The following is an 18,002-nucleotide window of genomic DNA, read 5'->3' on the forward strand; positions in this document are numbered from 1 at the left end:
GGTCAGCAGCTGGAGACAGGTCCGACTTGCCTTGTGAGGGATTTTCAAAGTTGACTTCACTGTGTGCAGTCTTCCTGCTGCTCATGTCTCAGCGATCAGATTCACTCTTTAATCGGGTTAGTACTGTATTCCGCGTGGCACCACAAACCTCAAGTCACCTGCACCAGCCTTCATTCCAATAAAGACTTCTCAGATATCGACTTTTATTTAAGTGTTCTGTTTGAATCAAGTGTATCGATGAACTTAATCTGGTTGAGTCTTCACTGTGATGGTAACTAATAGAGCGAATGCGTCTGCAAGGACCCGATGATGTTTTACTCCACGCGCTGAGAGCTTTATGGCGTTTTTACGAGCTGAGATGTTTTGAGTTTTTCAGCAGTGATTAAGTGAGCGCTCTTTCTTCTGAGTGGATGTCAGCGTGTGATGTCAGTTTGTTTTATCATGTCGTGTGCTTGTTTTTCCACTCTAGTGGAACAAAGACCTTGGTGCTGCCTCAGAATCCGCTTTGCTTTGACGCAAGATGACCAGACATCCGTCTGTTGTTTTTTTTAGTTTCTTGCTGCAAGTACTTTAAGGCTACTAATACTAATGACAGATGGTGAAATTACTCTGAACTGTGAAGAATATTTGTACTGTTCATCCATAGAGAAATGACCATCAGTCATGCAGGCCTTCTCAGAATCAAAATCAGAAAAAAACTTTATTTATCCCAAGGGAAATTGTGTTCATAAATAATAATAAATCATAATAATAAAGAAATAAATTGCTTATAAAATATACTATAACGCACTATATACTCACTATGATTACTTCTAGCTTTCTCCATTTTCTGGAGATTTTATTGGTATCCCACAGTTAGACGATGCTAAAGCCAGACCCAGATACATTAGGGCTAGAAGAGACTTGTTGTTCTGATGGCTGAGAAACCTGGCTCAGTCATTTGTTTCTATAGTTCATTAATATGGAACATGCAGAGCAGCAGGAAGAGCTGCAACACTGATGCTGCTGAAATTGTCAAATAATGTGTAAATGATGCAGCATGAGTGACGTTTACTGAGGAGGCTTTTGCAACATGATAAAAACAAAAAAAAGATGCAATGGTCACCAAAGGTCACCATAATTTCTGTAAATAAGCATTGAAATAAGCAAGTATTTTCTTAGTTAATATACTTATTTGTTAATATATGTTCCCCAAATAGTTTCTTAGATTGCATCAGATGTAATTTTTTAAATTGTCCTTCCTTAAAAATAGCATGTACAATACTAGTACATGAATCATCAGGTCATCTGTTGGTCATTAAATTTTAAAACTGCATTGTAGGAGGACTTATGGAAAAGTGGCCTGCTAAGAGGTGCTCGTCCTCTCCAGCCCATTAACTGTGATTCAAGCCTTAAGGTTGACAGCCAAATTAAGCCAGTTCAGACCTTGGTTTGCTATTTTTGTTTTTTAATCTCATGGTAATATGCTTCGATGAGAAGCCCTGCAGTCTGTCTGCAGCGCACTCCAATCGCGACCCGACTGAACCTGTGTTGTCTCACCCTGCTCCAGTGTTGTCTTACATATTGCTTTTTGTGTCTGCGCTGGATTATATTACAGCGAGTGAGTCCTCGCTGATGGATTTACTGTTCAACGTCAGAGTCTTGTCACTTGAGAGATGCCCTCTGACTCAGTTTGACTGACAGTCAGCCACGTGGGAGTGTAAATCTGACAGTTGGTCCAGTAATGAGGCCTGTTTCATCCAGCTCTGCTCATGTGTGATGACTCCTAAAATGGCCAATGTTGTTTCTGTTGTTGCCAGCGATCCTGGTGGCTGCTCTCACCCTGGCCATCGTCGCGTTGGTGTTTGTTCTAGTGCCATACATTTACAGGTACGTTCAGTCTCTGATGCTCTTAGATGCGCCTGAATTACACAGACTCTGCTTGTCTCTGTTCACAGAAGACACTGCACGTCTAAATTACTACGGAGCGTGTGCTGCCAAGACCGCAGCTACTCGATGGATAATGTGAGTGAAAGCACTTGTGAAAGTTGGAAGATGGCAACAAATGCACACTTTATAGGGGAGATTAAGATAAGACAGACATCAATTAGGCTGCCTGTGAGGAAACATCTTTTTTATATGTCTTTGTAGAACATAGTGTGAAAACAGTTCTAATCCGTTTTTATATATGTGTGTCGAGGTGCATGAAAGAAATGTGCAGATGAACTACGTTGGTGAGACATAAAATAAATATTTTTTTTGCATCATCAGTTATCAGAAAACTATCAATCCCAAGGGAAATTCTTCTCGTAACATGCTCTGTACACAACATATCACAATAAAATAAAAAATAAATAACATTGTAAAGTGCAAAAAGCAATACAAGAAGGCTTTCTTAACAACATGTGTTGAATGATGTTGTATTCTTTGTCTTCTTTGTTGTATTCAAAACATTACACTCTCTTATGAACTATCATACAGCCTATTATACATATGATATAAATGGCGTTTGCTATTTGCTATCTATCTATTCTATATTTAAATGTATGCTAGTTTACTGTATGTATACATATTTCTAATGGAGGTGCTTTTGTGTGCGTCACGGTGAGAGTTAGTCACCCAACTGAGAGGTGTCACAAAAGCATGTGCACTTGCTGTCACACCATGATGGACTCTGCATTCATGTTTCAGTTCTCATGGCCAGAGCTCAAAATCATCTCAAATAGGACTGGCCTTTGGTGCGCGTCCTCCATTCATGCTCCTACAAACTCAATGGATTGCATGGTAGCATCGTGACCTCATCCCCAACCTGAGTCATGTCTCATTCTGCATTATTTTTTTGTGGTCGCTTTAGCACCTTATTTATGCTTTTCCTTTTATAATGTGGAGTGATTCATATCTTATTATCTCTCAGAAAGAACACTCCTGTTTTATTATATATTTTTAAGATGGAGTATTAATAACCAAATATATATGGAAAGAAATAGACTACTGGGACAATATATGAAAATAATGTGCTGCAAACAGTCATGAGAAGAGAAATCGGAAAGAGACGTCCTGAAGCGAGAGAACTTTTAACCTCAGTAAAATTATAACATGTCGGTGTACTATTGTGAAGCATGTTTTCATGTATTCTATACATTTATTTTACCCTTTAAAACCCACGTGAGTGAATGATTCAATGTAAGTTAAATACATAAATTAAAGAAAGCTCAAATTTAAACAAAATATTCATTGTTACAAATCCACTCAAGTATTTTTCTGACCCATCAAACTTAAAATATCACGCACATATTAGACTGCAATCTTCAAGCACACCATTAGATGTCACTGAATATATTTTACATGGTTTCATAATGGCTCTATAAAAGCCTCCCATAAAACAGTGGTTTGAGAGGCACCTTCTTTGATCCAACATTTGCTCTGCTGTATTTTGTTTTGCTCACCACAGCAGGAGCTGGATTCCAAAATTGCTGAGAGACTCCAGTCATCAAGTCGAGACAGTAATGGAGTGATTGATACAAATGTTAGCAGAGCTGATTGTTCTGCACGGCGTACATGAAAGCGCTGGTCCAATGGCATCGCTGCGTTGCCAGATCTGCTGTGTATTTTCGGTGGAACATGAATAGCTCCTCTCATGCGTCCAATCAAGATGTCTCTGTCTTCCACATGCTGTCTGGGTGGCAAGTAGATCCATCATGACTCATTAGTGCCAGGTTCTTCCTGCTCTGGTTCTTTAAACTGCTGTGTGGAGGCCAGAAAGTCAGACTAACCCAACAGCAGGCCGGAGTCCCTCAGTGATGCTGTCACAGTCGGCATGGCGCAAGGGACACAAGGCTGCAATTTGGAGTGAAGTTCTCCTTCTCTGGAGCCGTGTGTTGCATTTGTAGATCTGAAACGGACAGGGGTTGGATCTCGCTCTGTCACAGGTTGGGTCGACTGGTTTTGTTTTCATGGTGCCTGAAGAATGTCACTGAATTGTTAAAGGGACCCTATTCCTGATCTATATGACCGAACCTGTCATGACTGAATTCAAATTTTAACATGCGTATCCTTCAGCATTCTTTCACTTCTATGATTGTGTCCCATTAGTTTTCCCCTGCAATACATCCTCTACCTAAAATGCTTGTTTTCCATGGCCTTATTGAAGATTTCGCTAATGCTTTGACCGCTTTAGAATTTGTTGATGGTCCCTAACTGATGCTGGGTCGTAGCATTAGCGCTGCCTGTGAGAGTGTGTCCACGATCAGTGAAGCCTAGGAAGAGGATGCTGCTGCCAATAGCGGAGCGGAGCTCCATCCAATATCCAGCTATTTTCACACCGGTGTTGCGTCGCATGTGTTGATGTGAACCAAAGCAGACGGCCGCGTCAGAGAACCTGTGAGGACCACTCCTTTTAATAAAATAAACACAGATCCAGAGACTCGGAGTAGAACAATTCAATCATCAAAGGTTCCCTGTATTAAAAATAAGTTTCAAACTGTGATCGTGAACCAAAGTCCACCACACCCTCCGCAACTGCCACACGCCGGTGTCGGCTGTCAAACGCCGCGGAGCTGGGTAGCGCTGTCTCCTCATGTTCACGTGTGCAATTCAGCAGTAAGTGAGCCATGTGTTTATCAAATTTATCGTGAGGTGCTGAATTGTCTTTGTGGAGATTGTGTTTGGCGGTATATCGTGTATGATAAGTTATCGCCCGTCCCTACTGCACCCTCTTCTTCACTTCCCTTTATCAGGCCCCTAAGGCTGGATTGTATTCTATGCATGTTATATAGTCTTCCTGGAGCAGTGCTAAAGCCTTCTAACTGATCAGCAGCTTTCAGTTTGTTTGTCAGACCTAATGACTACTTCAATATCCATAACAAGTCCTAATCATATTTGTGGATACATAAGGGCAGTTCAGAACATCCCCATTTAATTCAGAAAGAATACGACTCCAAAATAAAGCTGAGTTGCACAAACCGACTTTAATTTCCCACACAATAATAAGAGCTCCATTTAAAGCAGCATCACTCTGCAGAACTAGTAAAGTAAAAGCCTGTGGAGTTTGGAATCTGTGCACATGTAAACTTCCAGCGTCCACAAGTTCAGATTAAAGGCTCAGTTGCAGCAAAATGTGCTGCGAACAACAAAATGAGGGTTTGGTAACAGCTGCGGTTCAATCAATAGCCATGGTTAAGAGTGCTGCATCATTATTAACAGCTATTTAAGGCTTAAAATAATCCCTTCATGACGATAATTGCACCCAAATTTCAAATTATAATCATGCTAGAGTACATGGAGGGAAGCTAATTACAGTGGTTAGGCGATGCTAATGTGCTAGTGATGCTAATTTTACTGCGCGTACGAAAAATCCTGACACTGTTTCTCTTTTATTGTTTTTCTGTTTCTGCAGCAAAGTTCTGAAGGGGAAGAAAATAAAGTGAAGCGAACGCGCCTGAACTCGCTGGACACTTTCAGAGGGTGCGTCCATCATCGTCATCTCTTTCGCTCGTTCACATGCTAATTCTTTTTGCAGCATTCTGATGAAGATCTGCAGGCCCAGCATAATTCATAATTACTGGGGTCACCGTCTGGCCACACGCTGCCTGAAGCTTTTGTTATCAGGCGGGATTGCTTTGGGCGTCATTTCTGATAGGAGTGTGTCTTGGGCTGGGAACAGTGTGTTTCTGTTGGACAGGGGTGATGCTCCTGATTGAATCTGGGCTCGCTGCTCGCCTTAATTCTGGCCTGAGGGGAGACACAAAGCACGCCTCTCTGGAAACAGGATGCTGGTGTGGCTTTGACCTCCCCCTCACCAAATAATTGATGTTATTATACCGTCAACATATCAGCACACATGCACATGGCCATAGATCTCGCGCCAAAAACAAGGGAATCCAGCACCACAGATGTGCCACACAGTTGCTTCCCTGCAGATGGAAAGAAGTCCCTTCACGACGCGAAGGTTTTGAATCACCACATCTGTTCATTACATTTGAAGCTGTGGTGAATCTGAACCTGATGAGTTAAGCAGTCATATATTATAATCATTGTTTATTTGACTGAAAATACTCATCTGTCATTTTTCTCTGTCAACTCTAACTTTGGAGACCCAGACTTATGCACCCCACGATTAAGGCTGACTTCCCCAAGAGGAGTATACATTATTTTGTCCTGGATGTGTTTTGAAGGAGGATGAACAAGAGCCTTTGTTGACATCCTTATGTGGTGCGTTTCACAAAGAGGAGCATTGCTGTACTCTGAGTCTTGTGCTGAAAGAGACCCATTCAACTGTTTTTATCTGTGATCTTATTCTTTCAAATGTCACCCCAAATTCATGTCCATATGGGAATGGCATGCAGAGCCTATTCAAATTTAGATCTAGTGCTCTCAACCTAAGGATTACTCAGAAGGGGAAAAATGATCTGTCATGGCTTGTCACAAGATCGAACCCGGTAGCTGAATTGGCGTAGGTTTACAGATGACTCGGGAGAGTGAGGGTAGTTTTAACAATTACAATAAACAATGTACACACAGAAGATGAACAGGAATGATGAAGCAAGGGCGTCAACACCAAAACGCGGGGTGAGGGAACAGAAAATAGGCAAATAACAAAAAGCACTCAGTGGTGGATCTACTCACACAAACGAGGAATAACTATAACGTGGAGAAACCAGAAAAGATGAGTTTTAACAAAAACGTTCACACGCGAACAAGCAGTAGGAAGCGATGGACAGAAAAGGGAGGAATGAGAGTAACTGCTGAGAAAAACGTCAGGCACACACAGAATTTAGATAACAGGAGCACGAGAGAAACGAGAGTTGAAGGAGTTTACCATGAGGACGCGAAGCAACCATCTGGCGACACGAGCTGGCACCGACCTGTTGAAATCCATGAGAGCTTTATTGGCAAATGAATGCCAGCTGTGTCGCCATCACTAGCACGGAGATAGGCTTCACCATTAGCCATCTTTGTCAAGTTCTTCTTAGATAATTTTTTTATTAAATTCACCTTTTCCAAGTGCTTCAGAGGCCACTGGTACAAATATGGTATCTCACATCTCCTTGAGATTGAGTAGATGTTTCATCAGGTGGGAGATTCGTGGCGTATCTCTATGAAACGTGAAACATTTGATCAGTTTTTCTGTTCAGACTCATCGACTGAAACCTGCAGAGACGTTTAATCAAACTGTGACTCAGCAGAAACCCATGACTTATGAGCGAAGGTTCTGAGCGGTTGCAACTTTCTGCGACGCATCCGTCATTTTCAGTGAAACGCTGAGACATTTCCGAAGGCTTTTTTTCCCGCCAGGAGCTGAAAGGTTTTTGAGACCATTGCTCAGGCCCTATTGACATGATATACACAGAACTGTTGGAGTGACGGTTGCGCGTTAATTTTTCTAAAAGGATTTGGATTTTAATCTTGCGCAGCATTACTTAAAGCGTGTCGCTTGTTCCCGAGCTGCTGGAAGTTGCACAGTCAGTACTTAGCAGTGCCACACACAGGCAGAACAGCTATTACTGCAAAGCTATGTTTTTTTGCTTCTTTTTTGCACCAGATGTTAGTTCTATTCTTATTTTGACTGAGTTCCAGTCTTCCACTTACTAGGTTTCACTTAAGCTTGTGTTTGGACACAGAAAGAGAGCTTTGGCATTGACACTCAAGCACCAGTAATTTATTATGACTAGGCTCCATGAATTCAAAATGTCCGGAAAGAAACTTGATACTGTGTCATGATAGAGCGTGGCGATCCATTTGAAACGGACAAATGCACGAAGCAGATGCACTAATTGGTGGTGCATGTACCGAGATTCAGAAATTCCAGTGACTTATATGCAGGTGTCACTGCTGTGAGAACCACCCATTCAACTGGGTGCACTTCCATTTAACTGAGCCTAGTTTACCACTGGAGTCATTGAAGGGGGTGAAGATGATCCCTGCAGATAGTAATGTGTGGTCTGAGTGGTCTGGAGATGGAATCCCAGAAGGGCGCTAAAGAAGACGAGAATGTTGAGACGTAAATTAAAGTACATCATAAAGCAATAAATAAAATGGGAGTATATGAGGGAAATATAACTGCAATACCGCGAGAGGACAGTAATCTCTCCATCCTGGTACAGACCCTGGGATGGACATGCCGGGAATATTTTACCTGCAGAAGGGGTTGTATAGGTCAAGTGTTAGGGGCACCACTCCAACCACCCGCTCTTGGGATAGACGCAATGTATTCATGGCTTATATGAACATATTCAGGGTTGTATGAGTGTTGAAATTTAAACAGAAACCATGCACACACGTACACGTTTGCTTATCTATCCTTGTGGGAACAGCCTCTCACCATAAACCTAACCATTCAAAACAAATGGCTAACTGTAACCAGGACTCTGAACCAAACTTATACCTACTTATAATGACCCAGTTATTTTGTTATTTTACCAGTTATTAGCCCACACACAGGTTTGTGTCACTATTTTTGTGAGAACCTCTCATTGATACAATGTTTTCCCCGGCCTTTCACTCTTAAGTTTTTTATGTGCTCCCTTTTGTCCCACTTCCATTCCCCTGTTTTGCCAGTCATCTGATTTGAAACACTCAGTGAGCAAACAAACTCCTCAAACAGAAGTCCATATATCATACTTGCATCTTTGACGCATATCTGATGACAGGTCGCAGGGTTTACGATTTCATCAGAGACAACCGGACTTCCTTTTTGCTCCTTCAGTGGAGATGTAATCACTTCATCTGGTCATGTTTCTGTCTCATTGTGTCCTCTGAGCTGTGCATATCTGGACCTAGTACAGTGAATATATGAAGATGATTCAACATTTATTAAAATTACGTAGTAGCTTTATATTAAACATTGTGAATGTTTATACTCAGAAAATGTATTTTTTTAAGTTTACGGCACTTAAAGGTCTATAATGCATCATCAGTACATTCAGAAGACAACTAACTTATGTAACTCACGACAAAGTTTATAAAGTTCTAGTAAGTTGTGGACTTAAAATCTTGTTATCAGGACTCAAGAACCCCTGACTTTAGCCACATAGTAACACGTTTTTATATGTGATTGATCTGACAAAAATAATGTCCCTGTCCCTCACATAAAAAAAGTTTCTTATTTTTCAGAAAAAAAAGTAGTAGAGGGCTATTTCCATGACATCCGTTAACGCGGTGATTGAGTCCCCATTGCAAGATCCTTTGCGTGACCTTGGTCTTGTAACATCACTAGTCTTGGAGGATTTGAAGGAAAATAAACTATTGGGTAGAGTATTTTTTTCTCAAACGAAGTCACTCCTACTAAGTGCATATTCTTTGACATTCCAATAAGATGTTTAGATGACATTTCACCTTGCTAACACTGTAGGAAAAGCATAATCGGGCCCCTTTAAGTATCGTCATCATCAGCTCCAGGTCAGGGATCAATAGCAAATAAAAGCTACATTCTTTGAACAGCTTGTGTATTATCAATGTGCCAATGGACTGTGTGTGCTTTGGAGAAGATACAGTTGTTTTTAAGCAGGAGTTATCTAGAGTGCTGCTTAACCTTTGTTAAGTCGCCATGGCAACTAATGGACATGTTTGTGAAATTTTCAACGATGCTGTGAGCACACACATGAACCGTGACTGAGTCCACTCCACTGTAATAGCCCTTCTCTGGCGATAGAGGCCGATTAAAATCTTGTATCAGTAGGTTGGGGCTAAAGGAGCAGTAATGGCTCGGTGTGTCTCGTAATTGAATCTGTTCAGAAAAACAAGAGGAGGCAGAGATAGATACTAAGCACCTTATCGGGCCGTTCTGTTCTTAAAATCGGCCCGATCTCATTACGACCACCGAGTCCCAGTGATGACACTTTTTATTGTGGAATAACAAGTTTGAATGTGTGTGTCCAAGAATGAAGCAATGTTCCTCTGCAGAACGCTCTCTCTGACCTGCATCCAAACCCCAGCATCAGATCCGGTGAAGCACTCCACCACACATGCACTGTTTCAGCAGACTTGGCCGGCGTGAAAGCATAAAGTGTATCGTATATTAGACACAAAGTCTTTAGTCAGCAGTCCTGAGTGAGGAGAAGCAGAGGACAAGTGTTCATTTCCTGAGTGATTCATAATGCTTAGGAGGCATTACTTTGCATCGGCAGTGGGACAGGAGGGCCACTCCTCTGCTCTTTGACTTCTATCCAAAAGTGATCAAGCTTAATTATTAATAATTGTCAGGTGATTCAAGTGAAGTTAAGTGGCGTGGTCTCTATTCTATTATATATATCAATGCATTTGGCCAGAAGTCATGATTCTGTTTGCTGAGTGACACTAGCTGTGTCTGCAGGTTGGCTCTCACGGTGATGGTGTTCGTGAACTATGGAGGAGGAGGCTACTGGTTCTTTCAGCATGCGCCGTGGAACGGTTAAGTAACACCTACACAACCACACTCATGACTTAACCTCATGACTGGTGATGATGCAACGCTGGTTGTGTTTATGTCACAAGTTCAGCATCTGTGCAGTTGTAAATATGTGCCAACAGTTATTCTGTTCTGTTATTTTACACACCATTCTAGTTTTTTTGGGATTATTATTATTAAACTATTACTATCGTATACTTATTAAATAAGTATTAAAATACTTTTTTTCTGATACTTTTTTTCTAAATGTTTTTGATGAATTGGTTTGACAGCCCATCATGATCTATGCAAACTGTGTGGGGCCATATGTAGTTTTAATTGTTTTTTATTCATTAATCAAATGGCATATATTCATTGAGTTGCTTGACATCAGAACAACATTTTAGATGTTTTTATTTTCAAAGTTAGATCTAGTTGAAGTTTATTTTTAGCGCAATCAAAACACTTGGCTTTACATCACAAGAGCAACGAGGACTACAAAAATGGCCGTGCCACCGACTCAGTTCCAAATTCAACTGACTGAAAATGTTTGTCAATGAAGCCTTCAAAGCAGGAGTCTCAGACTCAAATGAGTGGGGGGCCACCAGAGGCAAAGTGCTGGTCAGGCTGGGCCACAGACCGGCAGAGTCAGGGGTTTTTGCCACTCAGCATTGGTCATTTTGCTTCCTCTGGTGCTGCTTTTTATTTGCATTGATTAAATCCAGGCAATGTCAATGTGAGCCTCTTGAAGATTTATTGAAAAGGCTCCTTTATAAAAGACCAACTGCACCAGATTACGTTCACCATCAAGTAGATAGCTTGTTGGCTCTCATGATAACAAGTCATCACCACAAATGTCCATCACATGCTTTTACATCTATCTAGGAACTGAGCCTTGGTTGCGGGGAAATACATAGAAATACTCACTCACAGCCAAAAAGCATCTTTGAGCACCTTTAATATTCATCATTTCCTCATAATATATTGCGTTCTATTGTTTCTGACAAATTTTGTCATTTAGTAAAACTTAGCAAAACACTTTTAACAGGATAATTTTTTGTCTGAAAAATTACATTTTCAGGTATTACATTTTGAAAATGATGCATACAGTGGTTTATAACTTGTGTAGAAAAATACATAAAATAAAATAAAATTACACACACAGAAAACAACCAATGGGTATATTACAATAATTTATTGTTGCGATAAGGTTCGATTTCCTTGCTGAAATATGTTCCATTTTCTCCATCTTTCTGTGTACAACCCAGTTTTCAGTTACATTTTTTAAAATTGATTATTTCCCTAAAATGTCATTTCAACCTCTTTGCACCTCTTTGTTGCTTCCATCCTCATATAATCTTTTGATTTTGTTTGAACAATACATGGATTTATCACTGTCAGGACTGGTCCGTAATATCAATGTTCAAAAGGTTACATGTTCTGACCTTATGACCTCCAACCATAATTTAGCAGCTCTCTTCTCACCACTCTGCATCCCACTGTGACCCCCCCGTCACTAAATATGACTGATGCCGTCTCAGAGCAAACACGTAGATGCCATTCTTCATCCAGAGCTGCTCCAGAGCTGGAGATCCATAGATGTTTGTGTTATTAACACCCGAGGAGGAGGAAGAGGGATGTGTTCAGACCACAGCAGGGACAGTCAGGGAGAGGACAGTGAGGATGGAGGAGAGCGTCATGCGATCCTGCTATGGTCAGTGCCTTTGAGCAATGTGCCTCTGAAGGAGTGATGTCAGGATGAATGAAGGTGAAGAGTCTGTTGTTTGGTGTTATGCTCAATTAGAATTTTATAATAGCCTCTTTGCCACATCTAAAATGGTGTATTGATTCTGGGGTTGATATGATTCATCTTCTCTGCGCTGCATGGCTGCGACTGTCACTGCAGGAGTGGCTTATTTATTAATCACCACGTCACACTGGAGCATTAATAACCGAGGCGGCACTTCGGAGACACACCATTGTTCTTAATTCACCTTGTCGGCCGAAGATTACTGCGATTACAACCATGAGGTCATCCCTTCTGTTTCACTGTCTGTCTGCAGGTTTGACTGTGGCGGATCTGGTCATGCCATGGTACGTCAGTTATCATCCTTTATTCGTAGATGGAACCTGACAATACATTTCCACTACATTGCTTTTCATAGGTTTGTGTTCATCATTGGCACTTCGGTTGTGTTGGCGTTCAGCTCCATGCAGAGAAGAGGAGTCGGGCGTCTGCAACTGCTGAGAAAAATCACATGGAGAACAGTGGTTTTAATGCTGCTGGGCTTCTGCTTCCTCAACTACTCACCCAGAGACGGCCTGTGTAAGTCAACTGATGGGCAAAATATATTGGTTATAAGGTCTCATTCAACAAAAAACATAACAGCAGAACCAAGCACATTTCACTAAACAAACTCCTTTTTTTGTAATGTATTATTTTAGATTTTGCAAAGTAGAAGACACAAGTCTTATTGCAATATAATATATATAATATTTTCTCGAGTATGGTCGTCAAAAAATTTACACATGTTCAAGCAAATACGTTTACATAACCATGAATTATAATATATATCTGTATACATACCACAGAAGAACAATGAAAAAAAACAAAAAAATGAGGATGCGTTGCACTTTAGATTGAGTGATCTAACGCTTGACAATTATCCATAACAGACATCTAGGCGAGCTGCACATACAATATGTTTTTACTGGCATGATAAGTGATCAAAAAAAGGTTTCTTAAACATCTTCATCTTTCCAAGTCTTTCAAATCTTATTTCTTCTATATGCAATAGATTAGCTATGTCAATTAGCCATAAGTCAACTGATGGTGCCGCTTCCTTGTTCCACATCATCAAAATATTTTTCTTTGCAAGAATACATCCGTGCCAAAATGCACAGGTCTTAAGAGCAACAATAATGATAAAGTGTGTTGTGTGCACTTTGTGCAGTGTATTTTTATCGGCCCCTGAATGTGTTCTGTTCTTATTTAAAAATGGCATGTACCTGGCTCGCTCAGTGGGGACCCAAGATGATATCAGCACATGCAGGTCGAGTTAAATGTGCAAACAAAAGGGCAGCATCCGGGTCAAAGGAAGAGAGGTTTAAAATCCACATTTCCTCGTCCACCTGGGGACCCACAAGGCGCCTTTCACACATTAGCCCTCACCGGTGCTAATGGACTGTCCTGGCTGGATGTTGCCATAAGTGGGTTAACAAAAATATTATTATTGTGTGTGTAGGCTCAGAATCCAGCACCAGGGGACGGTTAACTGTGGTAGAATGAGCAAAAACAACCGCCGCAGTAATGGACGATTACAAACAGATAGTGTTACACGCTTTAGTCGCACACAGCTGCTGGTGAGATGGAGCCGCTCGCAGCAGCAGTGGTCTTCTGGTGTCCCTGTAAACCTGGAGGAACGTGTGGAGGTGTTAGAAGAGATAACACCATTGAAATATTAAGGCATTTTAGATATATCCATATTAGTTGCAGATATAAACACAGGATTAGATTGTCATGAGTCTCCCAGCTGCCCAATGAGATTTATAAAACACCACTTTCTGCTGTGGAGCTGATTTAATTGTTTTATTACCTTAATGTTCCTCTTGATTTACAAGGTAATGAGGTTGATTGAAGCGAAAAAAATGATGGTTTTTGAGTGTAATTGCAAACAATAAACCATCTTTATGTTGCGGCAGCAGAAATAATCCAATTTATGACTGCAGCCCATTATTTATTTGAGAGTCATAACTGTTCATATTTACAGCCAATCTGCGAAATGTATTTATGTCCATTGTTCTAATAAACTCCATGCAGACAACCTATTCGTCGTAAACAGACGTCAAAGTACGGCCCGGGGGCCAAATGTGGCCTTTTGCTTATATATTTCTGGCCCTCATGAGGGCAAACCTTTTTCTCATTATTAACATTTAAATTCTAAACACAGTGCACACGCTGTCTTCCCTCATTTTCCTTGGAGATTGACCTAAGTATCAAGGTAATACTTGTATGTGCTATGTTGTATTTGATGTGATTTCCAATGACTCTTGCATATATAATGTGAGCAAAAGACTGATGTGATAGTGAGGCAGAAAGTGTGAGATTTTACAACCATTTACCGTAACAGTATCAAGTCCAGATATCAGCTGAGATATCCTGAAGGTGGGTGCATCACCAAAGGTGTCGTGAGAAGGGCTTCCTTCTTCCGCCTCTTATCTGATCGGACCTGATCAATGATTGTGATTTCATTGTTTTTGTGGCACTCTTGGCGGTTAAAAAAGGTTTTCAATTAACTAATGTGTACATCAGCATCAATCTCTGTAGCAGGAGTTCCTGCCCATTTTGTCAAGATCATGAGATAACATGCGCGTGTGATCTTTGAGGAGCGCCTCACATTCTTCAAATCTCCATATCCGGCCGGGTGACACCCCTCACCCTGCCTCATGCTGTCCATCATCCTCACTCAGGAAGCTGCTGCTGTAGCAAGAAGACAGAGTGAAATACTGGTCCCAGTTCAATACTAGCAGAACAGGCAGGTCAGGCAGTTGCATCTCCACACTTTCACTGAGTATGTTTCTAACTGTGTTGCAGTGTCCTGGTCCTGGCTGAGGATCCCTGGAGTGCTGCAGCGTCTCGCCTTCACCTACTTTGTTTTGTCTCTGCTGCAGACTTTCTGGGGCCAGAAAGAAATCCCGCTAAAAGCAGTGAGCGTCTCTGTCATCTCCAATTTTGTCAGTCACAGTGCAGGAACAAGCCAACCTGAAAACAGTGGCTATTTCTGACACCGGCGTCCCACGCTTGAGAGTCAACTGCTCATTCTTGAAGTTACGGTCAGATCAGTGTGTGAAGTCAGTTCTTGAAGAGCCCTATCTTGGATCAGTTTTAGGGATGTGAAATAATGAGGTTTTCAAGCATTAAAAAGCCTATCTAGTGTTTGATGTCCTATGGAGGCTGTGACAGACATTAAGCTGAGACCACATGTTCAATAAGATGAGACAGAAAACAAACCAAGTGAATTCACATCATGACCAGTCCTTAAAGAGTCAGGAACCATGCCTAAATATACTGCACGGAACAATCACATATCGTCTACAAAGTTGGTTCTGTTGAACTAGAATGCTACATTCATGTACAACTCAATTCAAATTCTGCTCAGTGTTGCATTAAGTGAGAACCAGAGAGATAAACAGGCTTACAGACGCGTAGCATGGTCTCCTGCTTTTATGCCAAAGGTTTAAAATGGGTCATTGAATAAATAGTTTTAAGCACTTAAGACAAAATGAAGACACCTCAGCAACACAACAGAGCACTGGGGACAGTCTTTTATTGAATTAAATTCAAAAGTTCTCATTAGTCAGCAAAGTTTCTTCACTTTCAGAACACACCACTCGCCAAATGCTTGTCAGCACTTTTGCTACTTTATTGAGCCTGGAAAGACATTCCGACTCTCAGTCCAAAGACAAAATAAATCCAGAAAACAATTCCAAAAAGTTGCTGTTGGCTAATGTTAGCATCAGAAGCACAGATTATGAATGTAATCTTCTTTGCTTTTTAATGATTGCTGCAGTATCACTGTTGGAACCCGGTCCAGGATGTAGTCCTGTACTGGCCCCAGTGGCTGGTCATCATCATCCTGGAGACTCTCTGGCTGTGCCTCACCTTCCTCATGCCTGTACCCAACTGCCCCACGTAAGTCTTCTGACCCTGTTAAGTAATCACGCTTGAAACACTTCATGTGCGAATCTCTATTGCTGCTGCATTTAGGTGCTTTCTGGTGCCAGTGTTTTTGGACTGCTGTGATTTATGGGCCGGTGCTGGAAGCTTCAGAGGGCGTAATTAGCCAATCTGAGACTGTCATGTGCAATAAGTGGAGTGGAGGCAGGGGATCCATCTTCCTCGCTCTGTGTCTTCTGCTCAGCGCTGCTCCTTCTCCATCTCTGTAGCATTAAAATTCAGATCCTGTGCAAGTTACAATTGTTCCCAAAATGATCTTCCTGTCGATGCCTCCAGAGGGTATTTAGGTGCAGGTGGAATTGGTGATGATGGTCTGTACCCAAACTGCACTGGGGGAGCTGCAGGATTCATCGATAAGTGGATGTTTGGAGACAACATGTTTCGATACCCCACATGCAGAGTAAGTTCCTCCCATCACTTTGGCCTGCAGCTTGGCGTGAAACCTTGACTGAATTCCTGCCACCTTCTATAGGAACTGTACCAGACAACACAACCTTTCGACCCGGAGGGCATTCTGGGTACAATCAACTCTATTGTCATGGGTTACCTGGGGATGCAGGTGAGTCAGCTAAAAATAAATACAAGTAACATCCGACTTAAGACTGACCAACCGGTTGCAAGTTGGACGTAACTAGAATGCCATTCAAAATATCCGACGCGAGGGTTATAGGTACTACTTTAGTGGGAGTGAGATGCTGGGATACTGTGTTGCCGTAACTGCCGTAGACGTTGCTGGGCTGCTACGTGCAGACATTGAATAAAAAAAAACAAGCATCTGCTGGCCGTGGTCGTAAATTGAGCTAGTCGTAAGTTTGATGTTACTTGTACCATGAAATGTGTGATACTTTGGTTTGGTATTCACAGATACTCCGCTGACTGTGTTCACTAATGTTTATGACTTTTCCCGCTCTGCACGTTACCGCACAGCTGCACCACTTTCCTGACAAACCGTCATCACAGAGAGAGAAGAAAGCGTGTCTTCCTGAAGTCCACTCCGCCGTGTCTCTTATAACCATTTGTGTTGTGGGAAGTTGCCATTCAAAAGCAGTGGCATTGCTCAATTCCTGGTGGGCGGTTAGAACTGAGCCCGTCCGTCAGCGCGGCTCAGACGAAGCGCCAGGTGTCAGCCTCTCGGCTCTGTGTTGGCCACGCTAATGTCCTCGGCTGAGGCGTATTCATCATCACCAAATTAATCAGAGGGCGCGGATGACTCTTACCTCACATCTGGCTCCACAGGATGGGAGAAATGTGACCTCCACACCAGGGACGCAGGATCGACGCCGCCGTCCCAGGCCTATTGAGTTACCCACAGAGCAAATAAAGGAACAGGCTGCTTGTTGTACCAACGTGTTGTTGCCCTTTAATTGTATGTTTTATTCACTTTCCAGGCTGGGAAAATCATCCTTTGCTACAGGAAGAAGAACACTGATGTGCTCTGGAGATTCCTCCTGTGGGCTGCCATCCTTGTGAGTTACAATGTTATTATTAAAATAAAAAAAACAATGTTAATCTGGATCACACGCACAGTCTGGCCCTTTTCCTCCCGCTGAAGTCTGCGGTGTGTGTGTGAGATCACAGCACGATTAAACAACATCCACGTGTGGCCGAGTTTCCGGGCAGATTTGGGTGTCCAGTTCCTCCAGGAAAATCTCATATTACTTTCTTGTGCTCCGCACATGCCCTCACTGTCAACTGTTTTTGATATGTAGCTCAGTCTACTGCAGCTACTCTCCAACTTCATTACTAGACAATGGACGTCCTCCCCTTTATTTGTTTTGGACCAGTAGCACAGTCTGGGTGGTCTGTGATCACAAGAAGAGCAAAGCAGACGTCTATTTCATTTACAAGTGGAATGTGTCCCACTGGGGAGACTCAGTGTCATTTGAGATGGCCTGTTTTGCATCTCTAAACCTTCGACAGGAG

General features: G+C 41.9%; 1 protein-coding gene across 4 annotated transcripts in view; it reads left to right on the forward strand.

The window, feature by feature from the left end:
* The window catches only part of si:dkey-192p21.6 (uncharacterized protein LOC565246 homolog), a 30,565-nt gene that overhangs the window by 3,216 nt on the left and 9,347 nt on the right, over positions 1-18,002 (forward strand). For all 4 annotated transcript variants that reach the window (XM_053874219.1, XM_053874221.1, XM_053874218.1 and 1 more), the window contains 11 exons: positions 1,800-1,869; positions 1,938-2,004; positions 5,375-5,442; positions 10,289-10,365; positions 12,406-12,436; positions 12,508-12,668; positions 14,937-15,049; positions 15,913-16,034; positions 16,356-16,479; positions 16,552-16,638; positions 17,468-17,545. In XM_053874219.1, the coding sequence (XP_053730194.1) occupies positions 1,800-1,869; positions 1,938-2,004; positions 5,375-5,442; positions 10,289-10,365; positions 12,406-12,436; positions 12,508-12,668; positions 14,937-15,049; positions 15,913-16,034; positions 16,356-16,479; positions 16,552-16,638; positions 17,468-17,545 (998 nt within the window). The remainder of the gene's footprint in view (positions 1-1,799; positions 1,870-1,937; positions 2,005-5,374; positions 5,443-10,288; positions 10,366-12,405; positions 12,437-12,507; positions 12,669-14,936; positions 15,050-15,912; positions 16,035-16,355; positions 16,480-16,551; positions 16,639-17,467; positions 17,546-18,002) is intronic.

Source organism: Synchiropus splendidus, chromosome 9, assembly GCF_027744825.2.
Source record: "Synchiropus splendidus isolate RoL2022-P1 chromosome 9, RoL_Sspl_1.0, whole genome shotgun sequence".
NCBI lineage: Eukaryota > Metazoa > Chordata > Actinopteri > Syngnathiformes > Callionymidae > Synchiropus > Synchiropus splendidus.